The sequence below is a fragment of the Ictalurus punctatus genome, chromosome 19 (genome assembly GCF_001660625.3).
Source record: "Ictalurus punctatus breed USDA103 chromosome 19, Coco_2.0, whole genome shotgun sequence".
Lineage (NCBI taxonomy): Eukaryota > Metazoa > Chordata > Actinopteri > Siluriformes > Ictaluridae > Ictalurus > Ictalurus punctatus.
The window spans coordinates 22,614,952-22,636,710 of NC_030434.2; the positions used below are offsets into that span (position 1 = coordinate 22,614,952).

Consider the following 21,759-nt stretch of genomic DNA (forward strand, 5'->3'; position numbering starts at 1 on the left):
ATCACACTATTAGGACTTGTGATCAGAGCAGCTGTAGTTTGTCTTTAGTGCTACATTTAAACATGTGATGCACATTCTATCTTATTCTCTCTCTCTTTCTCTCGCTTTCTCCATCTCTCTCTCTCTCTCTCTCTCTCTCTCTCTCTTTCCTCTTATCTCCCATGCCTGAATAGGCCGCTGCATTTCAAAAGCCAATCGTTTCCCTTGTGGCTGGTGGAGAGGGACTTTCTGTCTCTTTTCCATTTCTCACAACACGTCTTACTGCGCTGTTGTGCTCTGATCTCGTAAGAGTATCACACTTTGCCAGGGGAGCGTTTACAGTACGCAGCAGACGTGAATCTGAAGACACTCTTAGACTGGAGTAAATACTTAAACACGGTCTTTACCGAATTTGAAATGTACCGCAGTACCTTCTCTCAATCATCATACCTTCAAATTCTTCGTGTTTACTTTACAAAGAGCACGAGACTGGCATCTTCTAGCACCTGCTTTTTCAACCAGGGCTAGACAATACAATATCATATCAATATCACAATCAATATGATGAGGAGTATTGTATTTCATTTGCTGTAGCTGTAGGTGCTAAATGTTAATGCACTAATGCATTAAGCACACAATATGGACTCGAACTAACAACCAACTTGCATTCATTATTAGCAACATTAGCATGTTTATCCTTTTCATGCTGCCACTTTGCTGTTTGCTAGCAAAACATCACTGTGATACTTTTCAAGTACTGTGTAAGTTTGTGTTTGTTTTGTTTTTTTTTCTTCTGTCACTATGACAGCGCTGTTGAATTCTGACAGCAGTGCAGCTACAAATCACAGGTTTATATTCTTGCACTCGTTCTAATATTTCATTTCTATGGTAAGACATTAAACAGAGACTTTTTATGGAAGACATAAACAGATGAAAAAATAAACGTGAGTCTCCAGTAGGGAGCACGGTGACTTGGTGTTCAACTTAGTGTTGCCTCGCACCTCCGGGGTTGTGGATTCATTCCCGCCTCTGCCCTGTGTGTGCGGTGTGTGCTTGCTTCGAGGGGGTTGGGGGGCGGGGTGCTCCAGGTAGTTTCCTCTCCCAGTCCAGAGACATGCATTGTAGGCTGATTGCCATTTCCAAATTGTCTGTAGTGTGTGAACGGGTGTGTGAGTGTGTGTGGGATGTTGGGCTGGCACCCCGTCCAGGGTGTCCATCCTCTTGTGTCCCGAGCTCCCTGGGATAAGCTCAAGGCTCGCCTGTGACCCCGTGTACAGAAAATGGATGGATGGATGGGATGGATAGATAGATAGATGGATGGATGGATGGATGGATAGATGGATACATGGATGGATGGATAGATTGATGGATGGATGGATAGATGGCTGGATGGATAGATGGATACATGGATGGATGATAGATTGATGGATGGATGGATGGATGGATGGATGGATAGATGGCTGGATGGATAGATGGATACATGGATGGATGATAGATTGATGGATGGATGGATGGATGGATAGATGGCTGGATGGATGGATGGATGGATGGATAGATGGATGGATGGATGAATGGATGGGGTCTTCAGCATCAATTCTCTGTAACAGTTAATAGGTTTTCCCCTTTGGGGAAAGTCTTTCTCTGTGACATGAAAGCTTTTTCATTTGACCAACTTCAAGAGGCTGCCGAAGGAACGCCCACTTATAGCTGCTATGATAACAGGAAATAACTCGCTGTGTGGACGTTCCACAACATTCCACAGCATTATAGGTAACCAGAAACGGATAAAAACTACAATGTGTGCCGTCCTGTAATAAAAAAAATTTAAAAATCCGTCAATTGTTTTATTCCTTACTTAGCCTTAGCCAGGATGTCCAGTGTGAGTGTGTGTGTGTGTGTGTGTGTGAGCTGGATGGTCCAGCCAGAGGAGACTCCTGCTGTCAAATCCCTCATTAATTGTGTTGCACTATGATTATCAAAGCGCTGGGAGATCCACAGCCCCCGGATTAGCCTAATTCATGTCTCTTTTAGATGAAATAATCAGAGTGTTGACCATATTTGGAGATCATAGCAGGTTTTTTTGATTCCGTGATGCCATTGGAGCTCCAGCTCCAGCTCCAAGCTCATGTTTCCGATTTACACAAAGTGGAAAGGATGAGCGTATTCATATGCATCTCAGTCTGAGATCAAACCCGATGTCAGGACAGCACTAATAGCTGAATCAGTTGGAGTCCGTTTGAACCAATGTGGAGATGATAATATACATCTGTGTCTAAAAGAAAGCGTGACTCAGTTCTCCTCAGTCTGCCAGCCTGCACTCTGTCCTTCTCATATGGACCAGATGGACTGTGTTATCAGATAATAACATCTTATTAGAGCGTGTGTGTGTGTGTGTGTGTGTGTGTGTGTGTGTGTGTGTGTGGAACTATCCGAGCCCGTCAACTGTCGGAGAAACTGTCACATTCAGATCAAATGCTTTTCGGATTATCACACAGACCACAGAACCAGGATCCAAACGATCGCAAGAAGGCCGGAGTAATCCGAGTACACAGTATTTCTACACACGATGTCTACACACATGCACTCAGCAGTGTACGGCGCATTCTCTAAGGAAGTGATAAAACACTTCCGGGGACGTGCGGTTACGGGAAAATAATCAACGGGATGAAGACGAGTGTTGCGTGTCAGAACAGTGAAGTCGATCGTTTTCTGATAACAGCACGCCAACACATGTTTTAATTTCCTCTGCTACTACAGGAAATTAGCAGTATTTATTTATTTACAGCGACACATCGTATGTTTTTTATCCATTTCTAGTTACGTTTAATGTCGTGACTAAGGAGACGTCCTCAGGAGACGGTGTCTGTGTGCTGCGTCGGGAGTCGTAGCCGTCGGCCATGTTTGTAGTTCGTGGTGCATTCAGGGATACGGAGTCCCTACGTGAGACATACGTCAGACAGTAGCACTCTAACGTATTCTCGTCAGCGTCTCTTTCTTTTCTCTCTCTCTCTCTCTCTTGAAGTTAATAAGACAAAAAAAAAAAAAAAAAACAACGCATAAACTCCTGTCCTGAAGATATCGGAAAACGTCCACTTATAGGTATATTTCTTTACTTCTGCCTAGTACAAAGTTCTGGCACTGGAGACTCCTTCCATGAATGTTAATAAAACATCTCATGGAAAAATACAACATATTGATGATTATACGTGGGTTTTTTTTTTTTCTCATATGTTAGTATAAAATATATTTAGTATGCTCTTTCATGCTGTATGGTTTCTCTGGAACATGACAAGCTGAGTTTTTTTTGTTTGTTTTTTGTTTGTTATTAACGTCGATAGAGAGAGAGAGAGAGAGAGAGAGAGAGAGAGAGAGACTGGTGAGGGAACAGCTGTTTTATAGCTGCTATAACCTAAGTGATAGCAGGCGCTTGTCTCACGGGCATTCCACACATTAACTGTAACTATAAACAGATAAAACGTACATATTGTTATTTTAATTAATAGGAAATTGTTCGTGTTGCCAGATTTCTGTGGTATAGGTGTAATAAAACACTTCAGGATGTCCTGTAGCTTAGTGGTTAGCATGTTCGCCTCACACCTGCAGGGTTTGATTCCCGCCGCTGCCCTGTGTGTACAGAGTTTGTATGTTCTCCCCGTGATACGGGGGTTTCCTCCCGCAGTCCAAAGACATGCATGGTAGGCTGATTGGCGTGTCCAAAGTGTCCGTAGTGTATGAATTGACTTCGGGGTAGTAATCGTAACACGATGTTGGTTATTTTCCTATGACAGCACATCCTGAGTGTTTTATTCCTTATGGACAGTGGAAATGCAGGTGGTTGATTGTCAAGCACGCTTCCTACATCTCTCTTTCAGTTTTTGCAACAAGTACTGATCGTTTGTACATCATCGAAACAAAAGGTTTCACATAACAAGAAACAAATTGCAGTTTTGCTTTGCTAATAATCACGTTTTACTCTGTACTTATACTGTATATAGTTTATATACAGCTCTACCCAATTCTCTACTCAGTCTACTCAACACACACACACACACACACACACACACACACACACACACACTTCATTCTCCTGATGCACCGCACTGTGCGCGTATATCACAGGTGTGTCCTGCTGTGAGACGGATCATAAACATGTTTTTACACCACTCTCAGGGCATTGCCCGGGCGCTTGTTTATTATCTGTAAAAGCAGCACTGTTAAATAAAAGTGCTCTTAACCCCGCCCCTGAAGGAGACATCTCTCTCTCTCACACACACGCACACACACACACACACACACACACACACTCATACGATCGCTGTGAGTTCATTCCCCTGCATCACTGGAGCTCAGATCCATCACACACACACACACACACACACACACACACTCTCACACGGCACATCATGCCCCCTGTTGGTGACAGAGAGTAATGCTCTTGAAACTCAGTACAGATGTATCCCCGCACGTGTAATAAAACACTTCAGGATGTCCTGTTATAGGAAAACAATCATCTTCGGGGGTTACCGAAGCGTTTGTGTTGGGAAAGGTCGTTATACCCTTTGCAGAGCTTCGTCTGACATCACTGAACACACACACACACACACACACACACACACACAGAACACTCTTATATATCTTCATTAAACACTTATACACGTTTATTCTCGCTGGTCTTTGCTAGACCCCACTTACAGAAAAGTCACATGAATAATGACACGTTTCACGTGTTTTTAGACTCTTTACGTGATGTCGTACACATTCTTCACCTGTATTGAACGTGGCTTTTTAAAAAAAATAAAAAATAATTATTCCCTTTTACACGATTCGTTGAGGTTTACGGGCTAACTTTTTACATGCGGGGGAAGTGTTTTTACTTACACAGTTTGCTGGAGTTCACATGTCACACTTTGTCATGTTTTTCACACGCGACCACATATCCCTCACACGTGTGAAAAACTTATCACGTGATTTTTTTTCCCCCTTGCACATTCCTGTAATATTCTCTTTTGCTTATTGTAAACTATACATTTAGATTGAGCTTTTCTTTTTTTGTTCTAATTTTTTTTTTTTTTTTTTGGCTGAACTCTGAACGCATTGTACCTGGGTGGTTTATTGAATCGGCCACAGAATGGGGAACAAACCGAGTGATTGGCGCTACAAAGGGAGGCGTTCTGATTAAAAACCTTTTCAGACCTGCTTAGAGCGAGGGCTGAGAGAACGAGGAACGATTGTTGCCTCTTAAATCTCCTCCATCCCTTTGCTTTCATTGCGAGTAGATTACTGCACTCCTTTCTATTCTGCCTGCAGAGTTCTTTGCGCTAGGCTGCTTAACTTTACAATACACACATCTAAAACTCTCTCTCTCACTCTCTCTCTCTCTCTCTCTCTCTCTCTCTCTCTCTCTCTCTCTCTCTCTGTACCTCTCTACCTCTCGCTCAGTTGTTTTTTTTTATCATCTCTTTCTGGCACATGAAAAGCTTTGACTGAAGCGCTTTCCCAAACAGCCCCGGTTATAAAACGGCTTTCTCTCTCCTCAGCATGCAGCCCTGCTCTACACTGATTTGGACTTAATTGCTACGGAAGTTTGTATAAGTCGATGAGGATTAAGCGGGCAGAGTCTTGAGTGGCAGGCAGTGAGGGTTTGAGAAAAAGAGAAGAATTTGTGCTTCTTCTGTACACTCTCTACAGAACTCTACGGCACTAGAGATCCGTTTGGGATTTTCCTTCTTCCCTGGTTTCTAGTCGGGTTTGTTTTTGAATATTCATTCGATCAAAAGCTGTGTCTGCATCCAATCGGAACGAATTCATCCGCATTGCGGATTCCGAATAAACTGGTTACGGATATCCTAAAGTGGATGCTCTATATACAGTCTCCATTTACGTTCGCGTTACACGATCCACATTTATGCATGTGCATGAAGCGAGATTCATATACGCATATGTTATAATAACAACTATGATTAGCACGTCTGCCTCGAACCTCCATGATTGGGGGTTCGAGTCCTGCCTCCACCCGGTGTCCACCCGGTGTCCACCAAGTTTGCATGTTCTACCCGCTTTGGGGTTTCCTCCACGTACTCCGGTTTCCTCCCCCAGTCCAAAGACATGCACTATAGGCTGATTGGCATCTCTAAATTGTCTGTAGTGTGTAAATGTGTGTGATTGTGCCATGCTATGAGATGGCACTCCATCCAGGATGTCCCCTGCATTGTTCCCCGAGTCCCCGGGATAGGCTCCAGGCTCCACGCAACCTTGTATAAGATAAGCGGTACAGAAAATGGATAGATACATGGATGATTCTGGTTGGTGCGTTCAGCTTTTTATACAAACTGCGCTTGTTTTAAAGAGCTTAAACTGATTTCTATCATAACACAACGCCATTCCAATTCAGGGGCAATTCAGGGAGTATTCCTGCCTCGCTCCCAGTGTTCCCGGGACAGACTCCGGATCCACCCTCACCCTTGACCAGGATAATGATAGTGTGAATGAATCGATGACTTCATTACTCTTTAGAAATGATTCAAAAGCAGAATCCTCTAAAGATGTCAGCCTGCTTTTCCCTTCAAAGTATCAACTTACAGTATGTTCATGAGCCTTCCCAGGAAATAATAATGTCTTGGGAATTGTACAAGGTCGGTCTATACATTCTCGTTTCCATTTAATACCGTTTGTGGGTGTGATTTTGGGAAATTAACCTACCTGCGAAAAGTTTATGACTTATACGTGTTTGACTCTGAGAAACATCTCAGAGGCTTTGAGCTCCAGAGCTGTAGAGGACCAGCTCAGGATGAATGAAGCTGTATGTATAAGAAAGCTACAAAGCTCATGGTGTATCTGTTCAACCTCCTGAGCGTGCTGTCGTTCCATAAAGAGGCTTTAAAAAGCATTGCCGCATTGATGGAATAAACAGTTACGCAAAGCCAAGATCACCTAGTAATGAATCTGCTCATTCATTTTTTTAAATTTTTGATACAATACTCACAGTAACTAAGCCCACATTCTGCAAGCTTCTGTCTCCAAGTTATACAAGACTTCAGAGGAGAATACACTGTGTTTTTTTGTGTTATTTTTACGTCCAAGATCCACGTCCTGCCAGTTAACACAGACATAAAATACATCAACCTGATACGAATCCTGTATCGGCCCTAATACCGGTACTTGGGGCATTCCTAAAATATACATCAGAAATATAAATATTTAAATATGTTGGTTTTTTTTTTTTTTCTCTCTCACACAGGTGCACCAGAAAGGAAAAGTGTGAGAGGTCATCTGAACCACGTCGCTTCACCTCGGACATCAAGCAGTGTGTCAGGTTGAGCGTGCACCCCAGCAACATCTCAGTATCCCAGTACAGTGTCACGGTGAGTCCATGGCCGCTAACTCCCTCACATCACACACACACACACACACACACACACACACACACAGAATCATTCTGAATGAGGTAACACAAACCCAATACTCTCATTTAAACCAACAGAAAAAACATCACTCACTGTTTACGTTGCTGTATACGTTGTTGCACAAGCTGAAACGTACTGCTTATAAATTATTCAACACCCTAAGAGAGAGAGAGAGAAAGCGAGAGAGAAGCAAACTGGAAGCAGCCCAGGACAAACAAGCTGTTTCTTGATCCAAAAATATTAACAGGGCTGCTTTTATTTTATGAGTCCAATTTAATTAGAAATACCTAAATTCCTAACATGGGCATGGTTTCGGTTGTAATTTTCTACCTGCTACATTAGCTGAAGCAGAGTCTCGAGAGCACAGAGCCGTAAAATAAACTAATTGATAATTCTAATAATTACTAGTTTGAAACTTTTTTTTTTTTGCATCCCATCCAGTTTATTTTCTGAGTCCAAATCTCCAGAATGTTTTCACATGCATGTCTGCAGCGCTGTAGCTCGGCTCAGTTTAGCAGCTCGCATCTCTAAACCACGAGGCACGTTTGATTCACTTCCCGCACTTGAGTCGATTCAGAGTCGAATCGCTTTCAGGCTGCGCTGGAGTTCGTTTGGAAATGATTTGAGACTTTCTCGCACAGACTCTCTTGGACTGGTTGTTTTGGTGCACGCTCAAGTGTGTTCTCACCTGCCTAAAGAACTACACCGAGGGGGAGAACACACCAGGGCTCCATTCACACAGACGAAACACTGCACCCTTAAGGTTGTACACATACAGAGATTTTATTTTTTATTCCCACGTGATATCTTCTATAAATCCCGAAGCTTTATTCTCAAAGGAGAATGAAATCGTATTTATTTGAGGCTCATCAAAGCAGCCATATAGAGTTGACTTGGACCTTTTCCGTTAGCCGTATTCCTCCACCTTGGCAGCGTTTTGCAATCCGCCAGGTTGGGCAGATTACCCAGAGAGAAAGCTGCACATTTCAAATTCAACTGATTACTTTAAAAAAACAAAACAAATAAAAATCTAGAAGACACATAGGCAGAATTGCTCACGAATGCCGGGTGCTCATGATTAAATATTTGTTTGAAGAGATTAAAGCCCTGAATGCGTGATTTGTTTTTTTTTTAAATATATATATATATATATATATGTATATGGAGTCGTAGGAGTGTCTTTGAGCACCAGAGGCCACATTTTTCCACCGCAGCATAGCCGACATTGTAATGTTAGTACAATCACTGGAGATTCTCTATACATACAGCGGTGCTCGAAAGTTTGTGAACACTTTAGAATTTTCTATATATGTGCATAAATATGACTTAAAACATCATCAGATTTTCACCCAAGTCCCAGAAGATGATAAAGAGAACCCAAATAAACAAATGAGACAAAAATATTATACTTGGTCATTTATTTACTGAGGGAAATGATCCAATATTACATATCTGTGAGTGGCAAAAAGTATGTGAACCTCTACGATTAGCAGTTAATTTGAAGGTGAAATTAGAGTCAGGTGTTTTCAATTAAGGGGATGATGATCATGCCACGATCATGGCATGAACAAAGGAGATTTCTGAGGACCTCAGTAAAAGAGCTGTTGAAGCTCATCAGGCTGGAAAAGGTCACAAATCCATCACTAAAGAGTTTGGACTCCACCAATCAACATTCAGACAGATTGTGTACAAATGGAGGAAAATTCAAGACCATTGTTACCCGTCCCCAGAGTGGTGACCAACAGAGATCGCTCAAAGAGCGAGACATGTTAATAATCTGTGAGGTCACAAAGGTGCCAGGCTTACTTCTAAGCAACTAGAGTCCTCTCTCACATTGGCTAATGTTAATGTTCATGAGTCCACCATCAGGAGAACACTGAACAGCAAATGGTGTGCTTGGCAAGGATGCAAGGAGAAAGCCACTGCTCTCCAAAAAGAACACTGCTGCTCATCTGCAGTTTTCTAAAGATCACATGGGCAAGCCAGAAGGATGCTGGAAAGATGTTTTGTGGATGGATGAAACCAAAAAGGATTTTTTTTGGTTTAAATGAGTGGCGTTATGTTTGTAGAAAGAAAAACACTGCATTCTAGCATAAGAACCTTATCCCATCTGTGAAACATGGTGGTGGTAGTCTCATGGTTTGGGCCTGTTTTGCTGCATCTGGGCCAAAACAGCTCACCATCACTGATGGAACAATGAATCTGATTTATTTGAGCGAATTCTGAAGGAAAATATCCGGACATCTGTCTGTGACCTGAATCTCAAGAGAAAGTGGGTCATGCAGCAAGACAATGACCCTAAGCACACGAGTCATTCTACCAAAGAATGATTAAAGAAGAATAACGTTAATGTTTTGGACCGGCCAAGTCAAAGTCCTGAGTTTAATCCAATAGAAATCTTGTAGAAGGACCTGAAGCAAGCAGTTCATGTGAGGAAACCCACCAACATCCCAGCGTCGAAGCTGTTCTGTACTGAGGAACGGGATAAAACTCCTCCAAGCCGACGTGCAGGACCGATCAACACTTACCCCTAACGTTTAGTTACAGTTATTCCCGCACAAGAGGATCACACCAGATACTGAAAGCAAACGTTCACATACTTTTGCCACACACAGATATTGAAATATTGGAGCATTTTCCTCAATAAATAAATGACCAAGTCATTACCATAATATTTTTGTCTCATTTGTTTATTTGGGTTCTCCTCATCTACGTTTAGGACTTGCGTGAAAATCTGATGATCATATTTATGCAGATATATAGAAAATTCTAAAGGGTTCACAAACTTTCAAGCACCGCTGTAGGATATGTAGTCGCAAATTAAATATTATTTTGTAAGATTATTACAAAGACGACTGAGTCAGAGCATCTCCAAAACAGCAGGTCTTGTGGGGTGTTCCTGGGATGCAGTGGTTAATATCTACCAACATTGGTACAAGGAAGGACAACCGGTGAACTGGAGCCAGGCTCATGGGTGCCTAAGGCTCATTGATACATGTGGAGAACGAAGGCTAGCCCATCTGGTCCAATCCCACAGAAGAGCTACTGTAGTTAAGGCTCTGGGTTACTGATCAGAAGGTCAGGGGTTCAAGCCCCAGCACTGCCAAGCTGCCACTGTTGGGCCCTTGAGGAAAGCCCTTAACCCTCTCTGCTCCAGGGGCACTGTAGGCCCCAACCTCCTAACATCCTGGGATATGCAAAGAAAAAAGAATTTCACTGTGCTGTAATGTATATGTGAATAATAACGACTCATCATCATATCTAGCATACTGCCTTCCGATTGGAGCACACCATTTAACTGACAGTGCTAATTGGACGTCTGACGTGTATATCTAGACATCTAGACCCAGAGTCCGGGAAAAAAAACAACAACCCATAAAACAGTATTGAATGTCTCTTTTATCGTACTTTAAAACCAAGTCATATTAAATAGAAGTTTTCAGTACCCTACTGGGGCCGACACATTGGAAATGTCTACGCAAACACAGTATGGCAGACATATTGTCTTAGGTTTTATTTCAACAATGATATTGTGAGTCCATAAACAAGGTATTCGAGATGCAATGTTCAAACATAACCTAAAGAAAATGGAGTATTTGAAGGCAGGAATGTAGAATCAAAGCTGAAATCTGTCTGTGATTTATGTATTGTGTTTTTATGGGTACTTGCAAGAAATCTTTGTAGGCATGGTGCATTTTTTTTTTCCCCTTTCAGAAGGACAGAATAAAAGATTGTAGCAATCTGCATTTTGAGATTTTTGGTTCACAAAGGCGCCAGTATGTTAGGAAAAAAGAGTTGGTAGAAAGCATAATGATATATTTGTACAGGCTTGTGCATGGCAGCCAATAAAGTAGGGAGTTTGGACATTTATATTGAATTAGAATCAATATAAAAAGATTTTTCCTCATGCTGCTGTACCTTTGGGAGGACGGCTTTATTCTAAATGAGGTTTTTTTTTCTTTCTTTCTTTTTTTTTTTTTTTTTGGGGTTGGCCTTTTTTGCAGAGCACTGTATATTTAAACTCTACAGTATAAATATAATATAAATGTCATCCCTGGTACAAATGTGGTTATTTGCGGAAAATATACATCGTCCCTGCTTCGAGCCCTGGGTAACCTTTTCTGAGTTTCATTTTAATATATATTGAATACAGTGACTTTAAAAGTCTGCCAGGAACGGACAAGGAGAAACCACTCTGTTTTCTTTGTCCCTGAGGGCAGGAGCTGCGACTTCCACCCGTTTGTATTTAAACCCCTCTTTGCCTTCAAAGCAATATATTTCCATTTTAAGTAACCGGTTCTGTATGATGATTTATCAATTTCTTTCCTGATGCTTTTCACTTGGACGCAAAGGTAATCAGGGAGCAGAGAGCCGTCGCTCCTTTGTGGATTGCACGGAGGTTTTTTGTTTATGGTGCGTGCCTCTCTCCTCGTGAAGAAATTTTCATATTCATCCCAGTCGGGGATGTCTGAGTTCACCTGCTCGAAATTCTCATCTTGGCTCTCTAAAAAGGGGGGAAAAAAAGAGATTAAAATCCTGGCATCAGCTTTTGCATCCAGAGAAACGGAGGGAGGAGGGTATCTTGCTTGAGAGCGTCTTCCTTCTCATTAAATAGCAATATAAAAACAGCATAGGTCAGCCGTTCTGCTGGGCAAGAGCTGTTACAGCACCATATCTCGCATGAAGAGCAGAGAGAGACGAGGCAGCATCACAGGCCCATTGCTTTCTATCAGTATGGAGAGTTGACCTGCTTCACCTACAGTAGGCTGGTTTACAGTTTGGTCTTCTAGGTGGATTAGAAATGTTCTCAGCATGGACAGCATTTCTGATACGGGGCATACTTCGCTATTGTTTGCATTCATCTTTTGTTCCAGTAAACTTTCACTATATATATATATATATATATATATATATATATATATATATATATATATATATATATATATATATATATATGTTCACAACACAGAGCCACGATTTGGTAAAAGACCAATGTGGTAAAGCATAAAAGACCAGCCGACATTTTTCCAGTCTTCAACTGCCCATTTTTGCTGATCCTGTGCCCACTGTCGCCTCACATTCCTATTTTTAGCTGACCCGATGTGATCTGCTGTTGTAGCCCATCTGCCATAAGGTTTCTCCTTGTTATGCATTCTGAGATGCTTTTCTGCTCACCACAGTTGTAAAGAGTGGTATTTGAATTACCGTAGCCTTCCTGATGGCTCCAACCAGTCTTGCTATTCTCCTCTGATGGTTTTTTTTGTTTTTCACACCACCCTGTGTAAACTCTAGAGACTTTTTTTGTGTATGTGTCACAGGAGATCAGCAGTTTCTGAAATAATGAAACCAGCCCATGTGGCAAGAACAACCATTCCACGGTCAGAGTCACTGAGATCTCAATTTATCCTGAAGCTCATGACTGTCATTGAGCTGTATCAGTGGAGGCCTAGACCCTCAGGTGGTTGGACTCATCGGGTTTGCCTTGTTAAGCAGGACTCCACCAGTGTGGATTAGACAGGCTCTAAAAGCCCACCGTTCAGCTGGCAAACTACACCAGGAGTGGGGAGATCTCCATGTGAGTCTTGGCTATTGCTCCTGTTGCAAATGGCCATCTGTGACCAATAAGGAAGATTAAATGACAAATATTAAAGGGAGACAAAGGCAAGAGTATGGACGTAAATCTGACCTTTCTGAAATAATAGCTTAAATATTTAAAAGAAAAGGTCGCAAGGTATAAGGAATGTGTCTGTGTGTGTTCAGAAGGAGATGGGGGCAAGAATCGGGCCATTACTGTCCCATGATTGGATTTGTCCTTTTATTGATTTTTTTGTTGTTGTTTTTTTGCTGTTTTTGTATTAGGAGGCACATTTTTTCCCCCGGGCAAAGCAAATAAAACTGAAATAATCTAGGGAGTTATATCGCCAGTCTTCTCTCTCTCTCTCTCTCTCTCTCTCTCTCTCTCTCTCTCTCTCTCTCACTTTCCTCCGTCTGTCTCTCCTGGGTCCAGTGGATCACATTAAAGTCAGTGTGGGCCTACAGATGGTTGAGTTGTATCAGGAGCAAATGGTCATGCTCAGATATTTATCTAACCACACAGTTTATTTTTTCACTTTTTTTTGGTGGCCAAGGTGCATCTGAAGGTTAAAGCATTTGATTTTTTTTTTTTTCTCCCTCAAAAAAGTAAATGTTCATGCTGTTCTGTTTTGGAGTCAACAAGTGAGAAGTACTTTGGTGGATTGGTCGAACATGGTGTTATAGACGAACAGAATGAATTCAGCATAAACGTAATTGTATTTCATTTCGTTGATGTTGTCTTTCCTCCTTTCCAGCTCGTTCTGGAAGCCCACAATGTTCCTGAGCTTTCCGCAGGAGTGAACTGCACCTTTGAGGACCTGGCTGAGATGGATGGACTTGTGGAAGGCAATCGCATCACTTGCAGCTCTCCTGCTGAGAAAGAGGTCCCACGCATCGTTGTAGACCAAGGTGTGTATACACACGTTCCAAATTCTTGGAGCCGGCAATGCCAGCCTTTTTTTTTTCCTCGTATTGGCCCATTTGGATATCTCCAAGTTGGTGTTATATTCAAAGGCCACACAAGTAGCTCAGTTGGAAAACAGATTGAGTCTAGAAAATGTACATGGACAGGGTTTGGTTAGGCAAGAAGAAAGAGAATCTTGGAGAGAAGCCAAGCACTGTGCTGTCAAAAACAAAACAAAACAAAACACTATACTGATGATACCAGTGCAGTTTTGCCATCCAGAATCAAGTACTGAATCCTACACTTGACACTAGAGCACTAGAAAATAAGGCATTAGTTCAACAAGGCTTCGACTTACCGCTAAATGTATGATAAGACCTCATGGTAAGACAAAGAAACATCAGAGTGTACAGTAAATAGATGAACTAATCAAGGGTGAGACACATAACAGGTGAACACAATAGGGTAACACGCAAATAGCAGGGCAGGGCAGAGACAGCGCTTATCTTGTAAGATATCAAAAATCACCCCAGCACAACATGATTGCATAAACATAAAAGTATAAGCCTTTTTTTTTTTTTTTTTTTTTTTTTAAAGAAATCCACACACACACACACACATGCCATTTTCTCTAAGCCGTGACAATTTTAGGTAAATGCTAAGGTAAATGCCAGGTTTAGGATCGTGATTAGTATTCCTAACTCTTCCTCCATCTTATGGATTCTTCTGGAATCCAACTCAAACCGTAAATCTGTTCATTTCTTTGCCATGAATCTGTCATGAGTCCAGGTTTAATGAGGTGTAAGTGGGATATTGGAGGCAGTGTACCATCTAAGAGACACCCACACATGTACTTCTGTCTTTTCACATACTGTTAAAGAATTATTCATCATGCTGCTTGGAAAATACCAATAATTACAGCAATTACATCAATGGTGAGTGAAAATGGCACTGCACATCAGCACAGTTGTTGCGAGAGCAGAGTGTCAGCAGGAAAACAGGAGCCCTGGCTGAACTAAGATAAACACATGGCAACCCTCGACGTCAACCAATTTAACCTTGCTCGTGTCTTCACTTACTCACGTGGCACGGTAATTGGAGCGGCTGGATGGGACGATGTGCTCCGGACTCCTGGGAAACCTCATTTGCATTGCAAGCATTGAAGAGATAGCGAAGGGGAAAATGAAAGAAATTGAGAGAGCCCAGAGCAGAGATGGTGGTTTACATGCTCTTTTTGTTTCTCATTATCTTGCCTGCAGCTGTTGACTGGTGCAGCAGGGCATGTTTTGTAATTGAGTGAATAATCATTAGCTACACCGGCATTTCACTGCCATCTTCATTCGTCCTGCAGCCCCTCTCCCTCTTCAAGGATCTTTTTGGCAGTGGGATTTAAGAGACTTTGGAGCTGAAGTGATTAAATCTCTTCGGATGATGATGATGATGATGATGATGATGATGATGCTCTCCACATCCACAGCTGTTCAGCCGGAGAAACAGTTTTGACAGCATTCATTTCACGAAGAAATGAGAGAGTGAGAAAGGACAAACAGAGTCTTTTCCTCGCTTTTGCTTTCGTACCCTCTGTCTGTTTTGTTCATCACCTTGGTTGGTTAACTTCAGAATAATTGAAAAGTGCTCACATCTGGGCAGCTGTCATGCGGTGGGCAGTTTTTCATCATATGAAAGTGTTGCAATGTAATGCTAATAAAGACGCCACACTACGCTGGAAATCCCATATAAGGCAAAGACGAAATAGATTTATACTTTCCTCAGCACTTCATGCTGAAAATATTTTGCTAGTATTGCAAGTGTAAGCTAGGAATCCACTTCAGGAAGAGTACAATGATATACTAGATTTCTGCTTGATCCTGTGAAACAGCTTTTTGAGTTGAACTCCGCCCCTTTAGGTAACCCCTCCCCATACTTTGCATATGTCCTCAGAACCTTGTCCTGAACGTGTCAACGCATGGCATCCATCCGACGACTGAGTTATAGCTGTTTGAATAAAAGGAGCTCCTCAGTGCTAGGATTGAATAGCATGTCGCAACCGTACTGTATTATTTACATATGTCAATAGTTTTTGGATAATTATTAAGGATTTTGACGCCATTTTTCTGAAGATATCCAAATAATCCTAAGACCAGTATGCAAAAGTATGTTTCACATGTTATGCAAACACTCGATTTGAGTTGGCAAGGTTACATTCTGCTAAAACGCACATTTGGTGTCAATATATCAAGAGATTTTCAAAGTACATTGTACGTTATGCAAGATAGGGTATTCTAGGAGAACCTGTTGCATGGGAGACCTGTAGGGTGGCTTTCTGACTGTCTGCGAGAATAATGATACCTTTAAGCATCCTTGGAGATTGTGGAAAGGAGGGCACCATGAAATATAAAGCTTACCAATCTTCGGGATCTCAAAATACCTGGTTTAGTGAAGCTGAGCCCACCTACACGTGGAGGTATAAGGAGAATGAGAAGAGAAGGTCATTTATTAACTAGCTCCCTCATCCTTTCACTATTTCTTTTCTCCTCAGCGTCATGGTAACCATATGTGTCCTGTGTGACTCATTAAGAAGGCACACTTTCCAGGGTGTGTTAGGACGTCTACACACACACACACACACACACACACACACACACACACACACACACGCATACACACACACACTCCAGAGATACCAGCCATCAAGGTAACATTTAGGAGGACTAATTAGGACAGATTCTTTGTCAGCCACACTTTCCGGTGATTGATGAATGATTCCTTCTTTGTTGAAGAGACTGAAACAGAAGGAGAGAGAGAGAGAGAGAGAGAGATGGGGTTCTAGAGAAGAAGTGGGAGATAGTGGGAGAGAATCAGAGGCAGAGATAAAGAGACAAAACAAGAGTGGGTGACAAAGAGAGGTGCGCGCTCTTCCATCGAGAGGGGAGATGTCGGCGTCCGGCTCATTGAATTAAACATGAGGTTCTTCATTAGCGCTGACAAAAGGACACAGAATATCCTTTGTACCTCGCATTCATCAACTTGTACAGGTTCCTTCGTCTTTCTTCCTTCATAATCTCCCTTTTTAAAAAAGGACTTTGAAAGACTTTCAGATGGATTTGTAGGTTTTATAGTCAAAGAATAGCAGGTAACAACATTTTGTTATGCAGGTGAACTCCAACCCACAGGCTTGCTGTTTTGTAAGGAGGTATAATTATGCAGTTATACACCTGGAACATACTGAACATCTTCATGCCTGTGTCTCTAATATTATTTTTTCTATTCTTGGAGATAAGAAGTATAAGAAGATGTAGCAGAGGCTTTTATTGAGTACTGTTAATAATGTTGGGTTTTTTTTTTTCGTCCGAGACTTAATATAGAACTATTTTCTAACAGACTTTAGGCAAGCATGCCTGAAAGGGTAGTGATCTTTGTTTACATGTGTTGTGAGATCAAATTAGGGGAGGAACCAGACTTTTTAGTTAGTTTCAAGTCTAGCATAAGTCCAAGTTGAGTTCAGACTCCAAAGCTTCAGATTCCAAGCTGAGTCCTGGGCCTGAACCTTTACTCAACTATAGAATCCAAGTCAACTCCAGAGCTTCAAGATGCAGAGTCCAAGTTGTAGAGACTGAGCCCTTGGTCCTGGGCCCTAATCTGTAAGTACAAGTCCTGTCCAGATTACCAGGATGTAGAGTCTGATTCAAGTCCAGAGTCCCAAATCATTAAGTCTGATTCAAGTCAAGTTGTCTACTATAATCTCAGTCTGAGTCCAGAGTTCCAAGCTGTAAAGTCTGAGTTATGGTCAAGAGTCCCAAGTTGTAGAGTTTGAGCTGTAGAATGATCTAGAGTCCAGAGTTTCGATCTGTCAAGTGCCAAGTGTCATGTTCCAAGCTATAGAGTCTGAGTCTGAAGCTGTAGAATCTATAGAGTCAAATCCATACTCTGTTGAGACTGAGTTGAGTCTAGAGTTTCGAGTTCAGTCTGAGTTCTAATCTATAGAGAATGAGTGAAGTCCAGATTCCCAAATGTAAAGTCAGATCCAGGTTCCCAAGCTATAGAGTCTAGGTTGAGTCCAGACTTCCATCCTGTAGAATTGAAGTTGATCCCAGAGTTCCAGACCGTTGACATCTTTGAGCACCAGAGTCCCAAGCTATAGAGTTATACCTATAACTAGAGTTATAGTCTAGTCCAAAATTCCAAGCTATCGAGTCTGAGTAGAGTGCAGAGTCTCAGTCAAGTTGAGTCTCCTGCCATAGAATCCAAGTCAAGTCCAGAGTTCTGAGGTACAGAGTCCGAACTGAGCCAGAATGTAGAATCAAGCCTCTAGCTGCAATGTGGTAGTTGAGTCCAGAGTCTCAAGTTCTATAGTCTAGGTCAAATCCAGGTATCCAGTCTGCAGAAATGGAGTCAAGCCAAGCATCCCAAGTGGTAGTCATACTTGAGTGTAGAGTTCCAAACAGTAGAGTCTGAGTCCAGCCCAGAATGTAGACGTGTTACCTGTGCAGAACTGCCTAAGTTTTTTTTTATACAATCCAAGAGTATAGATAACATTAGCATTCATTTAGAAGTGTGTTTCTTTGTTTTCCAGGTGACCATCAGATTGTGCAACTCTACCTCAAGTCTAAAGAAACAGGACTAGCTTTTGCCAACACAAGCTTCGTCTTCTACAATTGCAGTGTCCATAAATCGTAAGTATCTTTTTTATTAGTCTGTTTTACCAGTACTGATCTTATTGTAATCCGAACCTCCCTCTTTTTTCCTCAGTTGTCTTTCTTGTGTTGGAAGCCCATACCAATGTCACTGGTGCAAGTACCGTCACATCTGCACCCATGACCCACGCAGCTGCTCTTTCCAAGAGGGACGGGTCAAGCAGCCAGAGGTAAGCCTTGATTTCTTCCACTTCCTATTTAGGGTTCTGAATGATGTTTAAACTCCAGAAAAGCCATACAGTATCAGTGATAAGCACTTAAATGAAATTTAGCATTGATGCACCTTTGAAACCAGCAGTTCTGAGTTGGTCTTGATTTTTTTTTTTTATTAAACTCTCATATTTATGTGTAGAGGGCTGGACGGTTGGCACTGTCTATGTGGTGTTTCACATGTTCTCCTCAAGTGATGTGGATTTCTTCTGGGTTCTCTGTTTTCTGCCGACCTTACAAGATTGATTGGCTACTCTAAACTCATCCAGGGTGTTTTCCCACCATTTGCTTGGTGTTCCTGGGATAGGCTCCGGATCTACCACAACCCTGACTAAGATAAAGATGAATGAATATACTGTATGTCTAGATTCCACCCAGTGGCTCACTGCAGCTGATGCATCAATATCATTGGCACCATTCTCCTGTGTAGAAGCACCTGCCCAAAACTTGTCAGATTAATCAAAAGGCGGTTTATATTCATAGCTTAGCCACATGCTCACACCTGCTATTAAAGAGGCACATGAGCAGTTGGGAGTATGAAAGGGAGAATCTGAGTTGAAACTGTCACTCAAAACCTATTCTGCCTATTTCACTACAGCTCATCCAGATTACATGAACTACTCCCTGTTGTTCTTCCTCCAAGCGTATAAGCATGCATAATGCTATGTAAAGCTTTAGTCCACCCCCTGGGGTTGCATGTTTCAGCCAGATGCACATGTTTGGTCTCTAACACTATGCATTTATTAACATCTTTCATCTATGCTTGTTCGCATTTGCATCTCTAATTATTGACCGGCCCACGTAGTCAATATTGACCAAGCTAATATTTGGATTTCTTTTTGTGTTCCTAACAGCTGGCTTACAAAAGCAGGGATTGGACATTAGCACATATTAATGACATTTTCCCCACATGCTTTTGTTTGACTGCAGTTTTAGGGTAGGTGTTTCGACTGGCTAATGAGTTTTACTTTGGATTTCATTAATCTGCGATACTGGGGAGGTCGTGGAGGGGGTCGCGTTCTCTTTGCATTCGGGTGCTGCTTTCAATTTAATGAGTTTGGATGCTTACCTCAGAAATTTGTGTCGAATACAATGATGAGTCAACTTTGCTCATATAAATGAGATGGCCTTTCTCGCTGACCTTCTGTGGATGAAGTTCTGTGCTTTATTCCAATTAAGGGATTTGTATTGAAAGATGATCAGGGGGATTATCCATTTGTGGTTTTTTTGAATGGCTGATGAAGTCCGGAGCCTTTTTCGCCTCAACACTCACACAGTCAAAGTCTGTTTTTTTTTTAATGCTACGGCACGTACACACAGATGGGGTGGAGTGGGGGGGGACTGTCATCAAACACGACTACTTTGCATTTAAATATCCAATAAAAAGATCACCTTATCATCAAAGTCTTCACATAGTTTATGCCTTCCCATTTACTAGAATTTAAAGTGCTTGGTGGTACGTTAGGAAGATGGGAGATAATGAACCACATTAGAACTTTCATTAGCTGGATGTTTTGGGTTTATTTCCACCCGTTTCTCTTAATATGCTCCTGCCATTCTCTCTGGATTAGTGAGAATGTTGTCATGCAGAGAGTTAGACGCACTGTTTTCTTTCAAACTAAAGTGCTTCAGTGTTGCTTCCCATTCTCTACAGCTACAGGGTTACTACAGCTATGTTGAGTCATGTCCGTTGGCGTTGGCATTGGCACTTGTTGTCGTCCTCAGCTAGCCTCTGGCACAACATGCCATGACTAAATAACACATCTGCTTTGGCCAGACACCCAGCCTGCTTTTATTCAGATAGAAAGAGAACGACATGATGCCCCTGCTACTCCTCTCCCATATCGATAGAAGCACTGCAAACTTAACACTCCACACCTGAGCTGAGACTGGAAGAAGGTTTGAAGTGTTCGGTCAACGCAAAGGTTTTCTCCCTTTCAACACAAGTTTACACCCCAACAATGCCATAGCCATCCACGATCAGGAGTCCAAGAGAGCAAAACTGGCCATGCTCTCTGTGTGGGATGGATGCTGTTTCTCTCTAACCTGTCAGATAGAGTCAATCACAGGCACACGTATGCAGTCGCAGGCAGATGGTGGGCCTTTTTTTTTTTTATCAAGTGTGTTCAGATGCCCTGTAGCATGAGTAGCACTTTGAAAATTGTCTGGTTTCATCTGCTAGCTTTCACCCTTCCTGGTTTGTAGTTGCCATGTGATATGATAGCTAGAGGTTGGGAATTGGCAAATGATCAAATTGAGGAGAACATTGGGAAAAAGAAGAGAGAAGATAGACGTGTTGAGGAGAATGCAAGGAGGGAGAATGAGAAGGAGAACAGGGAGGACAAATCGATCTTCTGGACTGCCTCATGTCTTATTAAGACGTTAATTTGCAGCCTTTATTGACAGGAGGTCTATGTGATTGAAGAGATAGTGTTGTGGAAGGCTGGTTTCTGAAAGACATAACCGCCTTCCTTTTATTTTTGTCTGTTCGGCTTTATTTTCCATGCAGCAATTGTTAGACATCATTGAGAAGAGAGCTACTGTATGTTTGGGAAAGTACAGGAAGAAGGTTGGGTCAAATATTGAAAGAATCCCCCCAAAAAACCGCAGAGGATAGATGATGTGATTGCAGCATAGAGGAGAGTGAAATGTAAAAGCACAGGAGGGAGGGAAAGAAGGCAGGATGGATGATTTGAAAGGATCAGAAGCTTGCAAAACGGGAGTGGTAGTCATCCACTAGAGCTAGAGAGACAAAATGAGTCATTCCTCTACTGTCTGGATCAGACACAGCCACGTCTCATACACGTACACACACACCATCACGCTCTAATTATGGATCTGCCCATCTGTGCCAGATCCACTCAGTGTGCCAAGACTTTTCCCGCCCTCGCGCTCTCTTTGCCTTTCTCTTTCTGCCTCCTTCTCATACCATCTCGCTGTCACTCTTTACCGAATAAAATCGATTTCGCCGTCGTCCGTGCTCCTCCCGCACCAC

At 42.1% G+C, this 21,759-nt stretch overlaps 1 protein-coding gene across 2 annotated transcripts in view; it reads left to right on the top strand.

Moving 5' to 3' along the window:
* The window catches only part of plxna4 (plexin A4), a 346,384-nt gene that overhangs the window by 232,601 nt on the left and 92,024 nt on the right, over positions 1–21,759 (top strand). For both annotated transcript variants that reach the window (XM_017494514.3, XM_047162222.2), the window contains exons 6-9: positions 7,217–7,340; positions 13,712–13,865; positions 18,434–18,533; positions 18,610–18,724. In XM_017494514.3, coding sequence (XP_017350003.1) covers positions 7,217–7,340; positions 13,712–13,865; positions 18,434–18,533; positions 18,610–18,724 — 493 coding nt within the window. The remainder of the gene's footprint in view (positions 1–7,216; positions 7,341–13,711; positions 13,866–18,433; positions 18,534–18,609; positions 18,725–21,759) is intronic.